The sequence below is a fragment of the Echinococcus granulosus genome, assembly GCF_000524195.1.
Source record: "Echinococcus granulosus chromosome Unknown EG_S00051, whole genome shotgun sequence".
Classification (NCBI taxonomy): domain Eukaryota; kingdom Metazoa; phylum Platyhelminthes; class Cestoda; order Cyclophyllidea; family Taeniidae; genus Echinococcus; species Echinococcus granulosus.
In genome coordinates, this window is record NW_020170431.1 from 237,194 (window position 1) to 248,275 (window position 11,082).

At 42.1% G+C, this 11,082-nt stretch overlaps 1 protein-coding gene across 1 annotated transcript in view; it reads right to left on the reverse strand. All coding sequences in view use genetic code 11, as the record gives it.

Annotated features, from left to right (window-relative positions):
- Window positions 1-9,216: 9,216 nt before the first annotated feature.
- The window catches only part of EGR_06126 (hypothetical protein), a gene marked incomplete at both ends in the record, with an annotated part of 12,274 nt that continues 10,408 nt past the window's right edge, over window positions 9,217-11,082 (reverse strand). The window contains 2 exons of the mRNA XM_024495375.1: window positions 9,217-9,276; window positions 9,324-9,442. Coding sequence (XP_024350206.1) covers window positions 9,217-9,276; window positions 9,324-9,442 — 179 coding nt within the window. The remainder of the gene's footprint in view (window positions 9,277-9,323; window positions 9,443-11,082) is intronic.

The window sequence follows — 11,082 nt, forward strand, 5'->3', positions numbered from 1 at the left end:
GTTTCCAAAAAACTCTTAGGATCCTTACAGGAGTTGAGAGTCCCTATTAGTAAAATACTACTTTAATAGTACCGAGTTTGTCATAAAGACTTTTAATCATTTATTGAAACTTGGCGAAACAAGTACAAGACCTCTAAAAGCAATTCTTGACGGCAGTTTCCAAAACGTCCCCTATTTAAGAATTAGATTTTTCTTTTTAAGTCAATTATCAACACTATTGCTGCAGATTAGCACATATGCTTCCAATTTTGTAAAACTTGGCTAGGCCCCAATGCTAAATGTTGAAAGGAGCCCCATGCGCGGACCTTTCAATCCACTTGCTAAAAGCCGAAGTCGGCTCTTCCATACCCCCAGCCTAGTATACTGTAATACAATACTGGTTTACCCCTCGGTTCTAGTGAGACGCCACTTTTGGACTTTGAATTAGCCCCCTTGTACCTCGCTGGGTGGGCTGGCCTTTTGGGGCATACAAATAGCCCAGACACATTCTCCATGCTGAACATGTGTATTCTGCCCGAGTATTGTGTCTTCTTTCGTCTTCAGGGAGTCTCGGGACGCTACACTACTTTAGCTGATATTCCTAGGCTTTATTACAGTTTTAAACAGTTTCTAGTTATTATAAAACTGATTTTCTTCTGCTAAGTAAATTAAAACAGGCAGTCTTTTACACTATCTCACACTAAATATTAACACCCTTTGCTTAATCTAAATAACTGGAAGAACTCGAAATTCGAATAAAACATGCGCTGCAGCTTTTTGGCTGTGGTTTAATCTATCGACAACAACGTTAGGTAGAATTAGTAATCTGGCTTTCCCAAGGCCTTATTTTATTAAGAACTAGTTGATTATTAGTGAAAGCAAGACTTTCCAAAGGTCTGATAAAGTACGCAAAGTGGCTCAACTAAACCATTTTTCTAATAATACACAAACGCTTGGTTTTGGTAGAAAACTTTTGGGGTGGCGGGAATCCAAGTATAAATCTGTAGGGGTAACAGACATTTCGTCGGTGAATTTATCCAATGTAGAAGCTAATTTTGACCAAGCCACGTGCATTTTGCACCGCTTTTGATCAGGAAGCAGAATGAATCAGAAAGTGTCAACTTCGGACTCTCCCTAAATTGGAGCCTACGAAGGAAAAAGGAATCACTTGAGCTTCTGGCGTGGCTGCCTAGTCTGCCATTCTAGCATTCAGTCGCTTCCCACCGAAATTACGGGTCACTTATGTAATACGATGGTAATTTATCCCTCGGGATTGGTGAGGCGCTACTTTTGTACTTTGAATTGGCCCGCTTGTACCTCGCTGGGTGGGCTGGCCTTTCAGACCATGCCAATAGCCCAAACACCTTCTCTGTGCGGAATATGTATATTCCGCCCGAGTATTGTGTCTTCTTTCGTTTTCAGGAAAGTATCCGGACACTACACTTAGCTATAGTAGCAATACTGAAGGATCACAACATTCCCCTTTTTAGATGACAAAGCCTAGATCAAATTTTTATATTTTTAAGAGCCAACTTATTGCCTTTTTACTTACATATATAAAGTAGATTGATTTCAAAGGCGTGTTTTCCTCTCGTGCCCGTCCGAGGCGCGATGAGATTCTAAATTTCCGAATAGTGAACTTTAATTTCCATCACTATTATTTCCGTTGAACCAAGTTGATTTGCAAGTTGGAATTGATGTCAGTAAGGCGGTAACACAGTAATTTCAAATTTCTCTAAATCTATATAACAAGTTTTACCGGGTTTTCAGTGAGAAATGCTTATTATTTAGTGTAAAACCCGATATTTAAGAAGTGTTTTATTTTCTTATCATGTCAATTTTAAAGAATATGAGTTAAGTAAAAAGGTTCACTGATTACCGTATATTTTCACTTAATGCGGCGTTTGAAATTTTACTCCTCTTTTATGCGAGCGCATAAACTTATTTTTACTAAGCAATTATGTTAACGCTTAATTTGAATCGGATAGTATTCTGTTAATTCTACTAATTATGCATAAAAAGACTGACGAAATGCCAATTTGACCTTATATTTTACGCAAAATTTGCAATAACTATACAAAAGAGTCAGTATTTACCTTATTTACGAAATATCATATCAAGCCTCGTTAATGTAGGTTTGCCAGGTAGCGTCTACCGAACCAGCGAATTGCACAATTCATGTCTCCCTGCCAAATCGGTCGCCTCATTGCAGTATGGGAGGCGACGATGGAGGCACAACAAAAAGGAGCAAGCCGGACAAAATTAATCACGTGCACGGACCGGCGGTCGTAAATAAGAGGGCAGTTGGAAGGGCCCCCCACCCTGTGGTGAGACTCGGTAGTATTCCCATGGTAGAAAACGATGTGACCACGCTTTACAAGTTCACCGACCACCCTTCGGCTTCGCACATGAAGTAGAGATGGTGCGATTTGGCGACCACTTCTAAATCCGCGTGTGTGGGGGGGGGTCCTTAAGCCGTGAATTTCAATGCTGGCCGACTTAGCCAGCCTCGACCGCCTCAGAAGTGCTGATGAATTAGCATTTCCACTCGTCTTTTGCATTCTCACGTTGACTTCAGAGGAATGAATGCTGTAGACTCGAACAAAATCTCTCCAAAAGCCTGCATCTAGCACTTAAGCGGCAGCTCCCCACGAGCACCCATCTAAGGTACCCCCTATACCTCTGATTAAATCCGGAAGTTTTCCCCACAAAGTACCCTTTAATAGCGCCAATTTTTGACGCTTCCAGTAATTGTTAATTTGCAGGCAAGTAAAATGGGGTTCCCCTCTAGTCAAGGCGAGTGATAGCTCGGTTACTTTGGCGTGGGGATGCGAATCCCTTCAACCCTTTGTGGAGGCTTTTTGGACCTGCATCCATATTTCCATCACCCCTTCATCCTACATTGCCACTCACTCGTCTATTTGGTTTACTTAGCGCGGTATCACTTCCTAACAGCAGTTGGTGATCATTTTTGTGTTACTTTTTCCCCTTTTTCTCCTCTATTTTTGTCACCCCCGGAGCCGCCGTTGGCTTAACGTGGACCTACTCAACGGCGCCCGTATCGCCACTACTCCCATCCTGTGGGATTTATTTACTCACCGAGCTACAAGCATTCCCTTTGGCTTTATGCAGCTCATATCCTTACGTCTGTGACCGCTTACTTGAGTTGTAGGGTCTCTCAACACCACGTTCTGCTCTCGTCGTGAGGGCGAGTTAGCCGCCGATTCAAACCCCAAGATCCCGCAATAAACAGCGCATTCAGGAAGGAAGCGCATTCTAACTTGCCTCCCAATTTTCACTGCGATTTGGATGGACTCCCTTCCGGTAAACGTGATTACACGAACAATTCATTCACGCACGTCCACGTCCTTTGCAAGAAGGTTTTTTTTGGCCCGACTCCTTTCTATTTACAAGATCCACCTATCTGGAAGTAGATTTATTATAAACATACGAAATACCAGTAAAGTGGATAGTAGCAACATTCCCTTCTGTTTGGATGACATTCAACAGCCCTACTCGTGATGCTTGCGCCTGTTATGCAACATTTAAAGGGTAAATCTCTTCTCTTTTTGCTGAAAAAGTGATTATGGCTTATTTGTAAACCGAATGACTTGAAGATTCCTGTCTGACCACGATGGATGTTGGGGAGTTGCATTAGCCTTTATCAACTCCACACACCTTAGAGGCATTGACCTCCTGTCCTATCAGTTGGACAAACAAAAGCCCTCTGGCTTTATGGCCCAGTGATAAGCATCAAGCCCTCATATCCGCCTGTGGCAGATCCGTACCACCGTATCCCCTCCCCCGCCCTCCAAAATCGATGACCTTGGAATTGGGACATCACCGATTCTGCCACAAAATTGAATATATCGATTGACAAGGATTGCTTTCAATGGCATATTGACAATCGGTGCACAGAAGTGTGGGAAACACTGCCACACTATCATTGTCAGTGCGCGTTTGCACCTTTTTAAGTAAATTTACAAAAAAAGGGGAAAACCCATACACGTTGGGTGAATTAACCTGTCACTACTGTTCTAACGACGGTGTCCAGGGTTCAAATGCGTATGGGTATTTCTATCCTCTTTCCCCTCCCTGGAAAGCGCAATTTTCAAGGGCGGTGGGGTGAGAGGGTCTGATAAGGTCAAGGAGGGGGGGGAGGGGTTTTGCTTGGTCAATGCAGAAAGGAAACAGCATTTAACCTCTAACAAACGGCTAGGTTTCTCTGTCCCAGTTATCTTTAAAAGCTTCTTCGAAAACTTTTTTCTTTAAAATCCTGCTTTTGAAGTAAGAAAAGGGAAAAATAATTATTTAACCGGTTTATTTGTCTATTCGGGCATTTAGAAAGCACCAGTAACGTGAGAGAGGAGGTTAGCCTAGTTGTTGGGTTTGAATGCTGATTCCACGGTTGTCAAATGCGCAATTATTGATGAACAACACATAAGCCTCAACAACAGCCCCAAAATTAAAGCAGATATAAGGTTTCCGAGGGGAAAAAAGAACTAACAATGGGGATAAACGAGTGTACGAAAAATCAGTTCATGCCCAGCTGTGACGAGGGTCCTTCGTCTCAATGTCATAGTGGCTGGACGGAGTTGGGTATGTCCATGGTGGATGACGTGACTGGAGGTTCACTTAGCTGTCATCGATACACCAAGTGACCAACGTGGATGGTGTTAGTATTTTGATAGCTCTCTGGAATGACTGTTTTGTAACTCATGTGCATTGGAAATCTCGGATATTGGTGCAGTTATTTGGACGGTGCTCTGTACTACCTTCTCTAGGACTTGAAGTTTACCTTCTTGACGAACAAAAGTTAACCCAGTCTTGAAGCTGTAGAGGCGCCTAGTCCACTTAGTTGTATAGCCTTTGGAGAAGAGGTGAGAAGCAGTACATCTTGCCTCATGTTCGAGACGTCACCTTATTCTTAACGCTATTAACATGTCGAAACCTTCCAGATACGCTTAAAATCAAGTCAAAATAAAGTAAATTAACTGAGTAGTGGAGGTCGTGGAAGCTGAGCAAATTCACTAGTTGACATTAAGTCAATTTTTACTTGATGTCCCTCACTTTAGATTGATCTCTGATTGTCTTTTAACCAATGGATGGATGGTTACCTACCCTCGGATGATTGAACTCATTACACTGCTTTTTAAGGCAAGTATTACTTTATCCTTGCAAGATTACTTGCCTCGTGCGGACGCGGTGGACCGCAGATACATATATTTACCAGCAACTTGTCTACTTTCTGAAAGCCAAGCAGTAACAGCTGAGATTTATCTACCTGATTTTACCTAAAACGGACTGGCAGAAAATGCTATCTACGACTTTTCATCTTTCAAATTGGTGTTTTAGAGACGCCCCATTAATGTTAGCGATTCACATTGAAAAGATATTGTGAACGGAGGGTATCTTTAGTGTGTTGGTTACCAGAGTTCCGGAGAAAAATCCGCAATCACAGCCCAGATACTTCACTGTTTCTGGGTGTGATCATCCCTCTCAAACCAAAATGGTTCCCATTTTCAACTAAGGCAATCTATATGCGTCAATATTTGTTGTGACCAGCATGGATGAATTGATAAATTAAGGGCGTCACATATATGTGACGCTGAAAACAAGCACACTAATGAAGAAAACTTTATAAGATATAATCAAAAAAGGCAAAAGAGACTAGATTTTATGGAAAATGAAGCCTAGAAACCATCATTAGTGGTCATCTGCCGAAAATAACTCCCATCTTATCCAGCCATAGTAGAAGAGACCAAGTGCTGGCAACCAAACGCTTTACCCACCACCAGCAAAACTCAGGGCAGCCAGAAGTCAGGTCACTGCCAATATTCGGCACCCACATGCAGCTTTCTTGTAACCACCTTTTTCCAGCAATTTGCACTTCAAAGCTGTCTGTTTTGTTTTGATTCGCAAGGTTTACAAGGGAACTTTTCCGTATGAATTCCAACGAATGGTGAAAGTGAGAAGGAGGACTGACAGAAGTTAGGTAAAGTAATAATTCACCATGACATTGCACTTCTGTTTTTCGAACCGTTGTAAGTTACCTTTACCATTCAAGCCGGTTAAGACATGTGGTCGAGTAAGCGGGCAAACTGGGATGCAAGTCCCAATAAGTTTTTCACATCGTGGTGGAATTTTCTTGACACAGAACTACCCACCCGTACACAAGCGACCAACCTGCTTGTAGCCGCCTTGTAAAGTGACTCTACTCTTCTCCCGTAAACCACTTTTAATTATGATAATGGCTTCTACTACATTGCCACGATGATTAAGCCAATTTGCCACCTTGTTTAAGCATTCCTCACCTTCCTGAAACAAGTAAAGGAGCGAATGAATATCAGTCTAGCAATGGCACGGGGCTCGGCTCACACCATTCCATACCACTGATCCCGTAGCTTCTTGGTTTCTCTCAGGTGACAAGCGGGGGGGGGACGGCATCGACCCTCGTAGAGAAGGAAACCACGGCTGAGTTTGGACCCTTCTTCGCCTTAAGCATTTGATGGTTTGTAAAAATCTACATTTCCACAATGGACTTATTGCCTTCCTCCTAGCACTTTTCGCAGTAGAGGAGTTTAAGACCAAGGGTGAAGGGAAAAAGAGGGAAAGCGCTACATTTATTCTTCATGCTTTGAAGGTTTAATGGATAGAACTACAAGACACCAAGACTGGGCAGGAAGCAGTGGAGACCACAGAATCTGTAGAGTTGATCATTTATTCATTGCCTCATTTGATTCCAAGGCCACGAGACATCCCAAAAATGAATGAAATTTGATTACCTGAACCTCCACCTCAATAATCACCTTTTGCTGCCCTACTATATCAAATTTTCCAGCTATTAAACAACATAGGCGCTTAAAAAATTCCCATTTTAAATTGGTCACAGACTGAGCGAGAAATGCTTTTAAAGAGTGACCAGTTAATTAAAAATGCATGCACTTAAGCATTCTGGAAGAGATTCAGTCATGCATCCCACTAACCCCGTTTCGATTTTGTGTAACCTCTGACCTCGGGTTTTTCGTATTTGGTTGCGTAATCTTATCAATCAGTCCACTCACTTAATTACTCTATTCGGGGAAGGGAGAGATGGGTGGGGAAGACATTATAGTGACCTCTAGGCTGAAAAGATGTGGAGGGGGACCAACTACCCCATCAATATCGCTCCGCCGTCTCCCTCCTCCCGTTCTTTTCCCATTCTGGCAACCTGGTAACTAAAGGGGGGTGAGAGACATAGTGATCACGGTTACCTGGACAGGGATTAGTTAATGGTTTACTATCGTTGAGTGGGGGAGGGGTGGAGGATTGCGGCAACTATGACGGTGACGCAAAAAGATCAAAATGGGAAAGATTGACATTGGTTTGCCTAGGATGAGGTGTCATTTCCATCGCTTTACTACGAATTCATTTGTTCTCCCACGGGATTCATTCCAGTATTCTCCCTTCAATTAATCTCCAAATTAACAGGCTTTATAACTTATAAAATTTTTTTCCAATGAAAATTGCTGATATCGTTAAAATTAATTGCGCATTTTCTTCTAGAAGCAAGAGTTTCAGTCATAGTCACCCAAGTTTTTATAGCACAGTTTATTCCTCCAGTTGCCTGTTTCACGGCGCACGGGATCATGTGGTCGTCTGGTGCTAGGGCAAGGTAATAAACACAACTTGGAGGAATATGCTTCAGAAAAAGAAGAGAAAGAGAGAGGGGTGGGTAGTGCCTCCCTACCATCCCATGGTTTCAGTTTGACTGGCTTGTAACACTTAGAACTGGCCATTCTTCCATTCGACTGATTAATGCCTCACTCTATGTAGACAAACAAACATTTTTTGTTCAAATAATATATTTGACCAAGCAGGATCTTCAAGTACCACAGTTTGAATCATCATCTTGTGACCTAGCAGCCTACTTTCATATCAACGTGCTCATTAGATCGTCAGGGTGGACTCGAGTGGGTACGCAAGCGATCAGAAATTGTGATTTTCTCTCGGCTGGATACCACATTTAAGCATCACACCGGAAGGATTGTTGGAGGCACATCATCCTCTCTGCCAATCCTCTCCCCTCACCCTCTTTCCCCCTTCCCTACATCCGCCAATCTTGTGCTCTGGAGTGCTACCACTAATTAATTTGTTTGATTAGATCTTCCAAAAGTAGAAAAAAAAGAAAACCTTAAATAATTGATAACTACATTGCTATTTATTACTGTGATCAGGAGGTAGGGCATTCCCCTTCTTCATGCTACTTTAGAGCAAGTGTTTCCCCTCAGATTCGACTAGCGTACCCGCTAGAGCGCTCTCAACCTTTTTTCGCGACATCGACAACACAGACTTAATCCAGTCAGTGTATGATCCATTTTCCAAGCTCGTAAAATATCAAACGTCGAAGGGAGTGTGTTTCTTTAATTTTTTGCTTCTCAATTTCACAAGCCCTGCTTTAAACTAGTCCTCGGATCTAAAAAGAGACACTGAAGGCACGAAACTCCAATTAGAAGGCAAGAGCCTTACAGCGCGGTTGGCCTATAGAGTGGGAATTCCCGTGTGTAAAATGTCTCCTCTAAGAAGAGGAAAAAAATCTTAAATACTTTTTTCCAACAAAGACCTGCTAAAATGGTAATCCGTTGGAAGTGGAAAAGCGAACTGGTAGAGGTAACTTCAAGCTTCAAGTTGGTGCCTCTAAAGGCACCGTAGATTTAGATAAAAAGTCCGTTCTACTCTTAACAAGAACAAAGGAATATCTTATTGCCATCCCAGCAAGTAATGTTCACAGTTTAATCATCTTTCCCCCTCGTTTTCTTTTTTCCCCAATTGTAAGGTGAACATCCACGGGTGGAAAAGTTAAATCTTGCCTTTATGACATTTCCAATTGTTTGCTTGCTGCTTTTTTTGCATTACAATTTATAACTTGGAAAAGTTATTTAAAATTCGGCCAAATATCTTTCGCAACCACCGGAGAAGACGATCGAATCAAATGTTTACTGGAGTGGAATGTTCTCACCTCTCTCAGGGCAGTTAGAAGGACGTAACCGAGGCAATGAAATGCTGAGTTTTAAGGCCTACGTGGTGATTCCTTTGATTGTCGGTGTGTTGGCAGTGGGAGTTACCCATATGAAATGCCAACTCACCTAATAAACCAGCGTTTTTTTCTTTAAGCAAGATTTCTGCCGGAAATTCGCCCCCCTCTACCTTTGTCACTAATGCAAATGTCATTCCATCCGTGGGGCTAAGTGACTCCGTTCATTGAAAACGAAAAAGTAGCAACTTGAGTGGATCATTATACTTATTAATAAGCAAATTCTTTTTTGTTAGAATCTTTACAAGCTACGATGTAGCGTAATTAATACTTTCAAAAATGATACTAGGTAACTGAAAAGTGACTGATTATATCCAACGCTAATGACAAAAGACTGGCATTTTCGGGAAAAGACAATAAAAAACTGGAAAAAAAGGTTAATTGCCGCAGCTTTAAAACCATTAAAGTTGCAATATCTTGGTGTTCGGCCTCAATCTGTTGCATTTTATTCTTTAACTAAGTGCGTCACATATGTGTGACACACGAGCTCCGATAGGAGAATCGGTGCGCCACATGTGTGTGCCAACTGTGTATTACTTCTTACCAACAATGACTTTTCTAACACTTAGGGCGAAAAAATGATTCACTAGTGCATGGGACAACATTCGTAAGCGTAGCAAGTCTGTTCTTTATTACTGAATGGGATGTTTCAGATTATATGTGTACCATAAGGGAGAAAAGTGACAAAAACTCACATTTAAGCGATTTTGCGGATCACAACTGACCTATGACCGCGCTCCAAATGTTATGTGGGTGTGGCAAAGCAAAGCAGCGACGTCGATTCTGATGTTGAATAGGTACTGCATGGACTCAGGTCAGCAGAGTGCTTTGGGATCTAAAAAAGACTTTAAGAAAAAAAGCAATTCCAGGGACTGAAGAGTACATTTGTCATTCGTAAAGTTTGCTGCTAACAATGCATGAAATGATTTGCCATTGTGGTCGCGGCGTCGTAGGACAGCCTGTTTCAAGTATTTTTTACAACTTCTCTGTGCCAGTCAAAAACTACAGGCTAACTTCGAGTCCAGAATGCACTAACTCGACAAAATTACAAAAAATTGACTTAACTGTTGCCACGGCAGGACCAACGTCTTCTGGCACTTTGCCACACACCAGTTTGTGGGTTAAAATTTGGCGTCCAGAATAAGGTAGGCATTCGCACCTACTGTCTGAAGGTTTACAGTGCTGGCAATCACCATGTCTGATCTTTAACACAGTCATTTAAAAATCTCACCGTGCCCCAACGGTCCGTCACCGCACCGCGCCTTGTTTGAAGTCCTCGGTAGGCAAGAGGAGATGTCCCTGGCGTTACGCCTTAATAAAAGGTAAGATGGATCGGTTTACAACCGTAGGAGGAGACACCTGACACCGCAGCCCCGTTCGTAGCTGCAACATTACACTTTCGATTTGACTGACACCGGAACCGTAGCGCGGAATCCTAGATATTCCTTTTACAACACTCTCCACTTGCCATCTACGTGGACGCATTAATTTTGGCGAGGCAATCTATCAATTAAGCAGACGAATTCGAACTTTAAGTCAGGAAGAAGCACAAGATCGTTTTTTATTGCTGTCTAATACGATTGTTGATCGTAAACCACTTGCAAGGAGGTAAAAGATTCTACCCTCTTTCCTTTCCAAGAATAAAGAGCAAGGATTCAGCCTATCTGTCGTTTGCATCGAGGTGGTGTTGTTTCATTTATCACTGTCATATCCGCCCTAGAGGCTTGGTTAAATCCGCACTATCGAGACACAGAAGTGTCATTTTCTTCCCTTAAATGTTAAATAAAGTTAAAAGTTTTTAAAGCATGCGAGAGTAAAAGAATTGTCTAAAAAAAGGTGTTCTTTAAAGTCTTTTAAAACATGTTTTAAGTTAACTTTTCATATCGGTAGGAGGAGCTACCTATTATATCGCGTACATCCAGGGCCAAGTTGGATATTCGGAGTTTCTTTCCATAAAGCGCTGATTTGTGGCCCAGATTGTTCATTTGGTTCTCGCATTGAACCGCTTGAAGGTGAATGCATTAAGTACG